Source organism: Periophthalmus magnuspinnatus, chromosome 12 (assembly GCF_009829125.3).
Source record: "Periophthalmus magnuspinnatus isolate fPerMag1 chromosome 12, fPerMag1.2.pri, whole genome shotgun sequence".
Taxonomy (NCBI): domain Eukaryota; kingdom Metazoa; phylum Chordata; class Actinopteri; order Gobiiformes; family Gobiidae; genus Periophthalmus; species Periophthalmus magnuspinnatus.
Genome location: NC_047137.1, coordinates 3760818 through 3774977, shown reverse-complemented (window position 1 = coordinate 3774977; position 14160 = coordinate 3760818). Strand labels below are relative to the sequence as shown.

General features: G+C 37.7%; 3 protein-coding genes across 4 annotated transcripts; 1 reads left to right on the top strand and 2 right to left on the bottom strand.

Moving 5' to 3' along the window:
- Positions 1-202: 202 nt before the first annotated feature.
- On the bottom strand, positions 203-1292 carry rln1 (relaxin 1). Its single transcript, XM_033976199.2, has 2 exons — positions 1001-1292; positions 203-870 (listed from the first exon to the last, which is right to left on the bottom strand). Exons 1-2 carry the CDS (start codon positions 1203-1205, stop codon positions 503-505), a joined length of 573 nt encoding a protein of 190 aa, XP_033832090.1. The 5' UTR covers positions 1206-1292; the 3' UTR covers positions 203-502.
- Positions 1293-1707: 415 nt separating this feature from the next.
- Positions 1708-6801, bottom strand: plgrkt (plasminogen receptor, C-terminal lysine transmembrane protein). Of its 2 annotated transcripts, none has more exons than XM_033976184.2 (5): positions 6623-6801; positions 5931-6030; positions 2747-2877; positions 2056-2165; positions 1708-1925 (listed from the first exon to the last, which is right to left on the bottom strand). In XM_033976184.2, the coding sequence occupies exons 2-5, from the start codon at positions 6009-6011 to the stop codon at positions 1798-1800; spliced, it is 450 nt and encodes a 149-aa protein (XP_033832075.1). In that variant the 5' UTR covers positions 6012-6030; positions 6623-6801; the 3' UTR covers positions 1708-1797. The 2 variants fall into 2 exon arrangements, with proteins under 2 accessions (XP_033832075.1, XP_055081728.1); XM_055225753.1 differs by having other exon boundaries at positions 5931-6033; positions 6623-6635.
- A 2547-nt stretch (positions 6802-9348) lies between these two features.
- On the top strand, positions 9349-14160 carry LOC117379700 (CD276 antigen homolog). Its single transcript, XM_055225735.1, has 9 exons — positions 9349-9387; positions 10034-10094; positions 10569-10834; positions 11041-11137; positions 11927-12187; positions 12443-12556; positions 13323-13373; positions 13437-13551; positions 13672-14160. The coding sequence occupies exons 1-9, from the start codon at positions 9385-9387 to the stop codon at positions 14135-14137; spliced, it is 1434 nt and encodes a 477-aa protein (XP_055081710.1). The 5' UTR covers positions 9349-9384; the 3' UTR covers positions 14138-14160.

The window sequence follows — 14160 nt, the reverse complement described above, 5'->3', positions numbered from 1 at the left end:
GAGGCAAACCGGCCTAATGGGCTGTTCTTTTCATGTCTAAGGGCGTTGAGAGAGAATGACCAAGAATGTTAAATGCTGTTAAATGACATTGAGGTGTGATAATCTGTTCTAATCACAGGCAAAAATTTGGATTATTTTTATTGCTCAAAAAATACAGTTTGTGTTCAAGTAAAAAGCTAACATGACATAATCCTTGCCATAATTTAAAAAGGCGTCGTAAAGAGAACAGGTCAAACAAGTTAAGACATGAGAGTGAAGTGATGGGTCATACACTTTATTTATTATTTCTGAGCAAATACAGAAAGCACAGGTGCTAAAATTGTTCATAACTTAGCACAAATAAAAAGCTGAATACATTTCTGCCCTGAAACATCTGCTTTCAGATTGATGACATTATAGATGATGACCAGTGGTTATGACTAAGAACTCAAGATTTTTGTCACATAATAGAAATCCTTCTCATACTAATCCATCACATCACTCACACTAAAGTCACTTGTCTTCAACATAAACGTCCAATATCGTTTTTGGTGCATCCTTGGCTACAGCACATGCCTGCCACGCCCAGAGAAAAGTTCCTCTTCTTCTTACTGGACATGGGCCAGTTATCTGTGAGAGAAGATACAACTTGTTCCCCTAAAAATGAGGAGGCTTGGGGTTTCTCCAGTGGGTTGGGTTCATTGAGGAATTGCTGCTGATATTGAGGCTGCCTCTCTCCTAATGCACCGTAAATGGCCAAGAGGTCAGCCAGAGAGAGCGACTGGGAGCTGAGGAGAGGAGCGCCAGTGTCTCTAAGCTCGGTAATATGCGGCAAGCTCTGCTTGTTATCCTCGTCTGTGGCATCATGCTGGCTCTCCCACTGCTGGCTTTCTGTAAACAAAAGATTACAAAATGTTATTACATTTATTTATATATTAACAAATGAAAACAAGTACCGGAACTGAATAAAACAAAAAACATACATACATTTAGGTTTTTGGTTTTTTTTTTTTACACTCACCAAAGTCATCAGTAGAGCGTCTCCAGCGAGATCCTCCACAGGTGAAGATTACAGCTCTGATGAACTCTCGCCCACAAAGTTTGACCCCGTAGTCTCTCTGCATGAGCAGTCTGCTCATTAAGTCCACCTGTCCATTGCTGCACACACTGCCGACACACACCACAGCCACGGCAAGAGTCAGCCTCCACGCCATCTTCACCATCATCTACGCAATGAGCTCCTTTGGTTTCCTTGTGAATTCTCTTTTCTATGGCTGAGATTTTCTTAAAGGTAAAGTCTTTGGCTTTCTGTCTTTTTTTGACTTGTGAATGACCCCCTTATATAGTCCCAAGGCTCTAGCTGATTGGTAAACTCCTCACCCCCCCCCCCCCCCATGTGTACGTCAGTTTGATTAATGGTTGTGACGTAGTTCAAGTCATTTCTTTGTTGTAGTATTATTAGGAGAATATTTTCATGTGAAATTTGAGAGAACAAGCTTTAATCAAAAACCTTCTCAGTTGATAGAGATAAAGTGATGACAATGTGACAAAAATGAAGTTGAGAAGTTTAAAGTTGGAATTCCAATAAACATAATTTAATGAACAGTTGGCACATGACAACCGAATAATGAAAACATAAAAAAGCTGTTTTATTGACAATAATAATAATAAAGACATCCATTAATGTTGCTATGATCTGCTTAATAAAGCACTGTCAATAGTTTGAGATATAGTGCAATGTTCTGTTTTACAATTAGTGCAAATTTGTATTCAGCAACACATGACATTTCCAAAAAGAAGTAAAACTACAAACAAACATCATTTCTCCAAAAAGGAGGTGAGTGTGTTTTTGGCACGGCGAGCTTTCTCTATGCTGTCAAAGGTTGGAATCCCAAGAGGCAAATCCAAACGATCGCCCTCAGATGACATGATGCTTTCAGCCTCCTCTTCAAGTGTACCCAGACAAGTTAATACTCAAATTAGTTAGGACAAAAAAATCTTGTTGTCTTTTTGTGTTTTATTTTTTTTCCTTCTTTTAGTGGGGGGAATTGTATTACAAAAGCAAGACTGTCTTACCTCTCATCCGATGAACAAATGTTCCATAGGCCATGTCAAGCTGATAAGCAAAGATGAAACCAAGAGGAACAATGGGACCTAAGAGCCCTGGTTTTCTTCTCTTTATGGCACTGTGCATTTAAAAAAAAGTATTTAATTGCAAATTGTTGACACTGCCATTTAACATCACTCAGTGACAATGACTTAGTGGTTAGAACCTTTGGTCAGCTGTTAAATCATGCCTACTGTCAAGACACTTCACTCATGATTCTGTTGTGTGTGAGTGAATGTTGGAGAGGACAATGCCGCAGATTGGAGGCCTTGTTTCAGTCAGTATGCCAGTGTTTTATTTTAAAAATTACTGGGTCAATGATTCTAATTAAATAATAATTGGTTCAGTAATAGTTAATTCATTAGAGAAAGAAGCTTATGTTTTGTTTTTAATATTTGCAAGAATATTGAGATTTTTTGTACTTTTAGTTTTGTAAAATTTCCACCCTTTTTCATCTCTACTGACATATGGTCTGTTGCAAGTTATGTGAAATGCCACACAGAACTACACCAGTGAAGGCCACTGAACAAGTGTGTGATCCATTTAAGTGAACAGTTCAGTGAATATGTCATGCCAGTTTTTCTTCATTTCTGTAGTACAATGCAGCTGTACTTTAGTTATAATCTGATAAACCCGAGCTAATGTATAAAATGCACTCACCCAACACAGAGGCCTAACGAGGCCACACTAAAGAAAGTGCCAAAGTATTTGAGAAACTCTCTGGACCAGGCAATCTGCATCGCCATCTGCCGCTCTCTCATCTGGTTTTGCATCATGATCTGACGCTCCATCTAAGTAAACACATAAAGACATAACAGATTTGAGTTTTCTTGTTCACCTGGCCTCTGAATGAGACTTTTGTCCTTCGTTTCCTGTCTGACAGACTTGGGACATTGCATTCCATTTGCTATAGAACAGTTTGAGTGACATTTTCATTTTAAAAGCCTTTGTTCTTGAAAAGGGAAAGTGTCAGAGAGGAGCTTTTATTTGAGTAAAAGGAAAAGGACTCTAACTGAATCCAAACACAAAAGTTAGTAAAATGCCCCAAGGCCATTAAGCATGACAATGACAAAAATGAATGGCATTAATAGCAGCATGTCAAAGAAAAGTAGACGCCACTATCTGTAATTAGAAACAATTGAGTAATGACTGAACATTCAACATAATTCAATCAAAAATACAAGTCATTATATTCATTCCAAATTATCTTCATAGACCAAAATGCATATTTATGTAATTGATTTTGAGTTTACTGAATGACATTTTCTTCCAACAATTTCACAGAGATTGTGTTGTACAAGAAAAGTATACAAAAGAAGTGTTAAGGTAAATTGTACAAAATAGTACAAAATCCGGTCCTAATCATATACTTTTGACAGTCTGCACTTAAGAGATGACGTACCAAAGCACATTGGTGGTATTACTTAAGTTAGAACGTTGAGTGCATGACTAACCTCCCTTATATGGTAAAGGATGTGGCTGAATTTAAGAAAACTGCGCTGCGGGTGGAGGGTTTAAGTACTGTAAAAGCCATTTGCAGCAATTAAGCACTTTAAACTAAACCAGCAACACCTGCTATTAGACTGATTGTGGAGAGTTAATAAGGCCCACTTCAAGCACACTATGAAAACCCAACCTTTAAAGCCAATTAAAACATTATACTGTACTTTTATGTTAAAAAAGAAAATTATGAATTCATGTTTCATTTGTTTAATAGCCTTAGATTTTTTTAAATAATTGCTAGTGTTTTTATCTCAACTTCGTATTAGAATGAAACATCTAGATTTCAGTTGGCATACAAATTAATTAGTTTTAATAAAGATATGAAATATTTAATGTGATTCAACATATTAAGCTATATAATTTATAATTTAAACAATAAAATTATAAAAAATACACATTCAAATAAATTACAATAAAATGCTCAGCTCAGTTGTGCCATTAAAAAACAATACAGCAATAGAACATAACATTTAACATATGACATGGACCATTATTGGCTGGCCCACAATGTTGAACTAATTATAAGTCACAGACCATGACAGGCAAGTGGGCAGTGCATGTGATTGAATGATTGAAAAAGGTATTCAGTTGATGGCAAAATATATGCCTCAAAAGCTTCCATCAGTGTTCATATGTTAATTGCCATTTAAATCAGATGGGTGCAAGATGACTTCTTGGGTGCAAGAAGCCATCTTGCACCCAAAGAACAAAATCGTAAAGATGAGGTTTGATAATGACTGGTGTCACTTACTCTGACAAGTAATTATCTGTGACATCTTAATGCATGGAAAATATGCCTTAAAGCGTTTCAAATAGGCAATTTTGAGAATAGAAATTTGGTCTTAAAAATAACAAGGCATGATACACAGACTCCTGATTTTAAAGCATAATTTAATCACAATCAAGGTGACCAACATTTATGCCAGATGCCTTTCCTATCTCAACCACGCATATTAACATATCTCCATTCCCCACTACAAGGCTATGGGGAAGTTACCAGTGTTGCCCGTCTGTCCAATATGGCACTTTTGTGCTATGATACGACTCATCTGGTTTGTTATGCTGGAATAAATGCATCTCATTTTATAACTCGTTATGAATCCTTATTCGTGATCTGCGTATAACCCACATTTTTTTCATATGAGCAGGCCGTTACACATGATGTGCTACGTTTACAGCTGGCAGCAGCAAGGGAATCAAGGCACAACAACATGTAAACTTCTTTTGGGAAGTCAGATAATGTGATTGGGGTTATGGCAGTCACACATCCCAGCTGCTGCTCAGGAGCTACAGGGCTCAGATAAATCACAATTAACTGGCTCCAAAAATGAGATAAGGAAACAGTAGAAAAATAATGAGGACAATAAAACGTGAATGAACGAGTAAAGCTGCAGGTCAGGTTTTTAGACGTGGACGAATGAGAACATGCAAGTGAAATATCTAAAATGGGTCGATCAATACTATGTATACTACAATCTTTGTGTGTGTCTAGTTTGTCTATGACTAACATAAGGAATCATTGAAGGTATGATGGATACGAATACAGTACTCTCTACTCTACTAGGCCTACAACTGCAACAACTGCTAATGACCGAGTGCAAATTAGTACAAAGATGATGATTGCCTGTGTAATCCTTCAGTCATCCAGGTCTGATCCATAGTAAAAATTTGTCAACTGGATCAAAAGTTGTAGGAGTGAAGACGTTTTGCTGCTCATCCAAGCCACTTCTTCAGTTCTGGTCAGATTGCTGGTGGACACTGCCTTATATCTACCTGAAGGGAGGTGCTGACTACATTGAAACTGGGAACAGCTTTTGTTTACAGTCTAGGTCTATTGAGTATGTACTGTGCCTGAGACATTCTTAGCATATTTATACACCCCTTGTTGTTGTTGTTTTCACTCCTATTGGCATCCTGGCAAGCTCTATTGTTCTTTGTTCTGGGTCTGAGGATGGAGTTATAGATGGGGGAACGATGATGTCTAAGGCCCATATTCCTGTTCAAGGAAGGATTGTCTTTCCTAACAAAAAATGCCTCTTTAACTCCCCTCTCAAACCATTTATTTTCTCTGGCTAAGAGCTATACCTCACCATCTTCATGAGAGTGGTTAGTGGCTTTGAGATGGAGATGTATGGTGGACTGGGGTCCAGAGGAGCTCTTGCAAAGTTAAAACGTTATAATGTGGTGTTGGTACATTCTCTTATGGAGTGGCTGTTTAGTTTCTCCAATATAACGCTCACTGCACTCTTCACTACACTGAATGGAGGAGACCACATTACTTTGTTTATGGTTTGGAGGTCGATTAGTAAACTACCAAGAAAAAAAATTATAAATAACCAACCTGTAGCCGGGCATTATGGAGCATGAACTCTTGCTGCTTTTGAAGGCTTGCATCCATAGACTTGGAGAGCAGGAACCCCATGATGTCTCAAGTCACTCTCCTGTTGTGTTTACAAAGAACAAATGTAATAGTGTTTCATTTAAAATTATTTTGTACAATTGTCTGGTGTTTCTTACAGTTATTCACATAAATATGGGAAAGAGCAATACTGCTGGTGTGTCTTTAGGAAGTTTATGTATATACTATGTTACCAAGCAGGAACCTTTAGGAAAATAACATGAGAGACAACAGATGCATGAATTTGGGATTAAAAAAAAAAAAGCTATCGATTCCATGAGTTCACAGACAGAAATACTTAACTTTGTGTAATTAATTAGGGATTTGAGTAGGTCATTTGATGGGTGTGCATTGTATTTGCTGTTTTTATGAGTTACTTTGAGAAATCTTGACGTTTTACATTTTGTTCTGATCTGAAAGTAAAAACTGTTGGCTAACGCCTGTCTGGCCCACACTACACGTGAACTATGGAACTACAGGTTTATAATGAAGCATGACTCACAACATAGAGACAGAACAGTCTATTTTCTGTTCTTTTGCGTGTAGGATAGCTGTATTTTAGCTTCAGGACTTGGGCTAACATTAGCGGGCACTGACACCGGCTCGCTACAAACCAAAAATGTTTTGCTACATACCAAAAAAGTGAAGTCTACTTGGAGCAATAGGCTAACGACAAGAGGCTAACGACAATTCAGGTTTGTGAACGCAGGGTAATTCAAGGACGTCTCCTAAACACATGCACATGTAAGATACACGACTGCACAGGGTTAAACACACACACACACACACACACACACACACACACACACACACACACACACACACACACATACACGCGCACACGCACACACACAGGGGGCTGGGCTTCTTCGTTGAGTTTGGATAAAGATACACCAGCGTCAAAGCCTGTACCGCCACCTGCTTTTCTACAGGATAGTTAATGATCATGGTTATATAAATCGTGTTTTGTTAATAATAAATTCATTATTATTTAAAACACATGAGTTACACATGTGTTTTTTTTTGTTTTTTTTTCTAGTTTCCTGGAATATGAGCACTTCCAGTCAATGATTCGAAGAGAAGTAGCGCCATCTACTGGCTGTCTAAAATATGAATGGAGCTGTATGTCAGAGTTTAAATTTCATAAACATGACCTAGACCAGCTGCAGCAGCTGAACACTCTGATTGTCAGAGACAACACCACCTTTATTTCATTTAAGAAACATTTTTTTAAGTGGCTTATAATCAAAGATGTGACCACTAGATGGCCAGCCTATATTTTATTGTCTTTGCTCTAGTATAAGCATGTGTGTGTGTAAGTTGCAGTGAGTTAAATGCACTAAAGCACCAAAGAACTTTAGAATTATAATTTCATTTGGTTTTCTGTGATTTATATATCATATTTATGATTGTACTTTCTAGCTTTGAGATATACAATAATTATTTATACAAACAAGTTTCATTCAAGTAATGAGTGTACAATGTGATGGAGCCATCTAAGGTTCTGGCCTCTGGTTTTGGTCGGAGCAACAAAAGAGCCATTCTAACCAAATCTTGTGTGTGTTTTATTGCTGTCATAATTGTAAAATTTACTGAGTGTCACTAAAAAAAACTTCTTATTAATATGCAAGCCTTATTGATAGATTTGGGTGATATTTTGTTTTACAAAGGTGGGTTAACTATGGAGCAAACTGATTAGCAAACACAGCAGCAAAAGGTCTGAAAATTCCAGAAAATAAATTTAAATGGATTTAAACTTATCTGAACTTTGAGTCTCATGCTCCACATGAACGTTCGCCTAATCACATAGATCATATATTAGGCCAATATGAGCCCAAATACAGTAACCTACTTAGTATTAAACATCTGTAATTGAATCCATGTCTGATAATAACAATATTAATATTAATATTAATATTAATATTAATATTAATAATTTAAAAAAAAAGTTTAATCTATGCGGAATATTCCAGGTAAAGCAATAATATTCATGGAGACAAGTCGGTGGCACCCTTCTCTATATATGGCACCTTTAAGAAAATGAATCAAACTAAATCAGTTGAAGGTCTAAATACCACTCAGTGCACTCATTTTGCCTTTAGGCTAATGGGGTTTCCCATATAAACAAAGCCTTCACCAGTCGTAAAATCAATTCAAACAATCATTTTTGATTAAACTAATTTCCAAGGGCTTTCCTAAGCGCTTTTACTTCCTTCAAAATCCCACAGACCTGTCAGAAAGATAAAGCCAGGTGAACTCTAAATAGTGCACATTCGACCACATTTGCATGATGTTGATTTGAATCTGGGTTGTAAACAAAGAACAAAACGAGCTTCCTGTCACGTGGAGTCCAAACTCTATCCTGTATAGACTATCCTATGTTTAATGCTCATCGGACAACCAGCTGGGCCTGTAGTTCAGTCTTAGCCTACCATATGTTGATGTTACGGCCCAGGTAGGGCTATGAGCGCCACCTTGTGGGTCGCACAACTAGACTTCTTTAATAGTCAAAGAATAGAGTCCCTGGGGCCCTTGAACTGACCAGCGGGTCCAGCGGGTTTCACTGTTATGCCAGAGTTTGTCACTGTCACTTTGGACTTCTTCTCCTCTCACGTTCTCAGGGGGGTTAGTGAATAGTATTCGTTTAGGTCTATATCTTATGATGTAAAGTTTTGTTTGTGATCCCTGCTTTGCGCGCAGATGTAAACATTAGGTCTATCACATCATCAATTCTCAGATCAGACACATAGAAATCACTGAAATGACTGTCAGCGATGAGAGAGAGAGGAGTGGGACATCTGAGTTATATTGTAAGCGCTTACTCGCAAAAGTAGAGTCAATACCAGATCGGGGAAATTCAGAAGGTGCTCTGAGAGTTGCGTGGGTGCTGACCCCTCAGCAGCCAAGTGTCCGGCGCCTACGTGGACACCTCTGGTTTAGAGTGAGTCCATTTATAAGTTGTCTATTTAAATATCCCCCGATGAGCGTATTTTCTGTGTATATGGAACTCGTGTGGACTCAAACTAGATGTGATGATCGTGTCACATTTAAAATTCCCGTGGCTAGTCCTTTTTCGATCATGTTTCTCTTGAGAATCATTCGTCGGTTATTACCGTACGAACAATGAGCAAGCAAAACAAAAAAACAAAACAAAACACAACGTCAGTTTTTAGAGAGACACGTGAAAACACGGTAGTTCCTTCCCTTACAGTAAGCCACGCTGGATATTCCGCAGAAGCCTCCCCTCTGCTGGTAATGAGACAGCACGGGCCACAAAATCCCCCACAGCGCAACTCTGTTCATAAATGAGACGCAGCTCGCACAGATCTGCCACATATCTGCACACAGGAGAGCAAGGATCTAGGAAAATATTCATGAAAAGCAATCATCTCACTATATGGTAAGAGACCAGGGCTCATCATTTGTTTCTGGTGGATACATTTGGAGTAACATATGTTAATTGGTTCATTGTGATTGGTTTAATGGACGCGCTGTGTTAGTCTTGTAGCGTACTTTTTATTTGAGATGTTAAATGAATAACCTAGGCTATAGGCTTTCTGTAATTTATTGATTTATTGCTAATAATAAGGTATTGGCTTAGACCGTATTAATAAAAGGAATTGAATTCTTTATCCGCGTTTTACCCGTAATGAGTAGGGTCTATTAAAGTACACTGTACAACTTTTATAATGGGGAGGCTCGCCGTCCCTTTTATCTTTTATTCCTTTGTCTAAAATATCCCACCGTATGCCATTACAGCTTTGTATCTGTCTTACATTTATTCAGTAAACGATGTTTTATTGTCACAGTATTCTTACTGTGAGTGGGTTCACCACTCCACAGATTTCAGCTCCATGGAGATAGACACGTGGTACTTGTAGGATAAATGATTGGCAAGACAATAACATCTCTACCAGAAAAGTTACATAGTGCACCATTTATACTAAACAGACACCACAGACTGTATATATAGAGTCAATGGTGTGGACACTGTCAGCATGTTGGTCTGAAACTAATATTTATTATTCTTTTTTTTTTGTACACAGGTGTCCATGAACTGGGTCACATGCCTAACGCTACCAGTAGCCTTTTTGACATTAGCTTCAGGTGAGTGAGGGGGTTATTGAATGGCATAATTGACAGCATATATAAAATATTGTAATGGTGACATCATAGAAAGAGAAAATGTGGTGAGTCAGTGATACAGCCATATATATTTTGCTGACCAAACCTACAACACTATTTATAGTGCTCGGATAGGCTGCCCTCACTGGTCATAGTCTGGTCTGGCCAGAAAGATTCTTGTGAGTTTGTGAACTCAAAAATATTGTGAGAATTTGCCTTGCTGGCCATGTTAGATAAAGACATCAATTTGGTCTTAATCTGAAGCTAAATATTTGGGTAGGTTTTCTTATCACATAAGAGACTGTAATTTCAAATTAACTGTATCAAACTCATAGAATTTGATATGTGGTGAGAATAGTGCGTGAATAACACAAATCATATGTGTGTATAGATTGTAATGTCTTTGGATAGATCACAGGTAATAGTGATATATAACAGATGTGCTTTTCCTGGCAGGATTATTTACTGTTGAGCTTGATAAAAGCACATACAAGTCTGAAGTCAAAGGTGATGTTGTGATGGGGTGCAGTTTCCAAACTCCGCCGCCCACTGCTCTATCGGGCATCACAGTCAGATGGCACTGGATCGCCCCTGGGGGTGATGTTCGGGAAGTGTACCACATGGATAATGCAGGGGAACAACTAGCGACCCAGCACCCAGACTACAGGGGCAGAGCAAGACTTCTGACTGATGAGATAAAGCAAGGATGGGCAAAACTACAGGTAATTTCATTTCTGGTATTCCCTTTGGTCCAATCTACTACAAGGGTAACACACTAGTAACCTATTTCACCCCTTCTCTTCTCTTAACCCCTTTTGAATGTAATACCCCTCACTCCAAGTGTCATAGTTTATGTACACCTGTCTGTTGTAATAATTACATGCCTGAGTACTGACCTTGTAAAATTCTTCCTCTTGACTCACTACAGATATCCAATCTCCGAATAAGTGACAGTGGAAAATATCAGTGTTTTGTGCAAACTGAGGCTGGAGCAGATTATAAAACCTTAACTTTGTCTGTATTTGGTGAGTGCACTCTAGTGTATTTTATAGATTCCCAGGTTAACAGTGTTTAAGTTTGCAATGGTGGAACATCACAACAACGCAACAAGCCGAGAAATTACATAGTTTAATTCAGGATAGAGAGATACATAGTAATATTTTTTTTTAATCCAGTTGAAAGAAAAGCGTAGACCACATTCAAACCACTTCCCCATCTCCGAATGCACATAGCATTTTCCTCTGCACATTTTTCAAAACAAAACTGTCAGTATTTCTGCTAAAACAGTATATCCATTGGCATTGCCATGTTTAGGTTTGTTTAGTTGCTTCTTATTTTGGCTTCTGCCCAAATCACAATGGTGCCCTCTGATTGGTCCAGCCTCTGAACCATTGGTGGCGCAGTCACAACAAAGGTAGCCTGGCCAGAAGGATTCTCGTGAGATTGTGAACTCAAAAATATAGTGTGAATTCAATTTGCTGACCAGGTTAGATAAAGAGGTTCATTTGGTCTTGATCTGAAGCTAAATATTTGAGTTTTCTTATCACATAAGAGATGTTGATTTCAGATTGACTGTATTAAATTCATACAATTTGATATGTGCTGAGGAAAAGTCCTTTGAAAAATTTTAGACCTTTATTATCTATAAAATGCTACACCCTAGAATGCTATTACATTGCTCATGTCAGGATAGTGTGTATACAATTTCATGTGTGCAAGGCAAGAATGGCCTTAACACCTGAATTTCAAGTTTGGAGATCTTTTTGTCGAGTACGTAAATGAAGGTCTAAATCACCGAATTACTTTTTTCACAGCTCCATTTAAAAGCATTGATAAAAGAATCGTAAAGGTTTCAGAAAGAGGGGACGTGGGACTGATATGCCAGTCTGAAGGATACCCACAGCCTGAAGTCACATGGCATAATGGAGACCATTTTGAAATGAAGCCATTTACAACCACTGAAATAACAGTAGACCAGCTTTTCAGAGTCACTACTCAAATAAATGTGACAACAATGGACAAAAACAACTACACTTGTAACTTCACCAACAAATCAGCAACCATCCAAATTCCAGGTAAAGTAACACTAAAAAGATGGAGAGCATGGCCTGTGGCTTTGGTCCTCTTTTGACTGCTTATGTTGTAACTTGTGTATGTTTTTTTTAATTATATGGTAAATGATAAATTATGGAAAATGAAACAAAATTGAAACATGGGTTTCTGGTTCTTTCCACTGTGGTGAAAGATGTGTGAAATAGCGCTTGTGTGTGTGACAGTTACTGGAAAAAAAAGGATGTATTTAACCTAGCTGTTGTTTTGACTTTTTACAGATGATATTCCATTATCTACTGGAAAAAAAACTGCCCTCATTGTGACTTTGTGCATAGCCCTGCCTCTGGTTGGCATTATTTTGATTTTTGTGGTGTACAAATGTCAGCAAAAAGGTAATATTTTGACACCTATTGAAAACACTCTCACACTTATTTATGGATTTCAGGAGAGGACTGTTGACATAGCCATTAGCAATTTCAAATCTAAATATTATATATTTTTAAATGGACAGAAGTCAAAAAGTCCTTAAAACAGACATAGACAAGCCACAAAGAATCACCAGTTAAAAAAAACATGGTTGGGTTTTACTGGCCCTTCAGGGAATGCTTTAGGGTTATTCCTTGTTGCAGTTATTTCCTTGATAGATATTTCTCCTTCCTGGGTTACCTAAGGTTACATAATTATCAACATCAACATAGTGATCTGACCATTGGTCTTTTCCCTTATTCAAAGTAAATGTGATTTTGATCAAAATCACATTTACTTTGATGGGTATTCATAATTATGCTAATGATTGCAAAAGTTTGGAAAACATCCAGTAGGGTATGCAGTAGTGTGGGAGGGGAATTTGACTGTGTATATGAGTGTATATTATACTGTAAGAAGTTTAACAAGTTTCAGTGAACACTGTTTGAATATCCAAACAGCCACCATTTCAGCAGGCTCATTCTGACACATTCAGTAATTTGTTATTGATAAGATGATGACCCTTAAGAAGTTTGATTGAACTGTTCAAGAGTGAAACGTAATGCATTTAGTAATAAACTGATGTGTCATTTGAACAAAATTATTCATTTCCTGAAAAAGGAAGGAAATGATTCAGAAAGATTTCCTCACTCCCTTCTATTCTGCAACTTATGTTAAATACTTTTTCTTTAGGAAACCAAAACGAGTCAATCATTGATGAAGAAAAAACTCAAATGAATCAAAGTAAGTTATTTTAAGTAATAATTCAGATATGAGATATAATACAATAACACTCAATAATTCCAGTTAATAGCAATGGTTGTTTGAAGACTTTGCTTAAGCATCGTTATTCAAAATGGATCCAAACCCTGCCAAGGGACCACATGGATGTAAAGAAGCCATACTTCCCTCTTTACCACATGTAAGTGCAACCATAATAGAAAGATTGACATACTCTCTTTCACCATTGCTTTGCTTCATATAGTCCATTCATTCTATGTGTTTTTGCACTCCATTACTTACTTACTTCTTCCCATTTCAGTGACGGCCAGCAACTAAATCTTAATGATTTGGTGCCAGCTAACGGAGAAGCTCTGTTACTTGAAGGGCCAGAAGGAAGTGGCAAGACAACCCTGATTCATAGGCTTGTGTTTTCATGGACCCAACTGCCTGTCTCTGACCTCACTGATCTCAACCATCTTCTACTGGTTTTTTATGTTGACGGGAGCAATACAAACAGCAATTTGTTGGATGAAATAATCACACAGTTATCACTTAAAGAAGTTGTTACTGAGAATGACCTGAAAAATGTGTTAACCACTGGAACGTTGTTGATAGTGGATGGATACAAAGAAGGAAACCTCCTTTTTGATGAATCACTGCAGAGGTTTTTGTTTGATCGGGGAGGATGCAGAGTCCTTATCACAACCAGCCAAAAACACTCTAAAGTCAAGGAAATAGTCGGAACAGGAGCAACAGTCACACTTCAAATACAGAGGCAAAAATAAAATGAGTGGATGGCTTCATACCA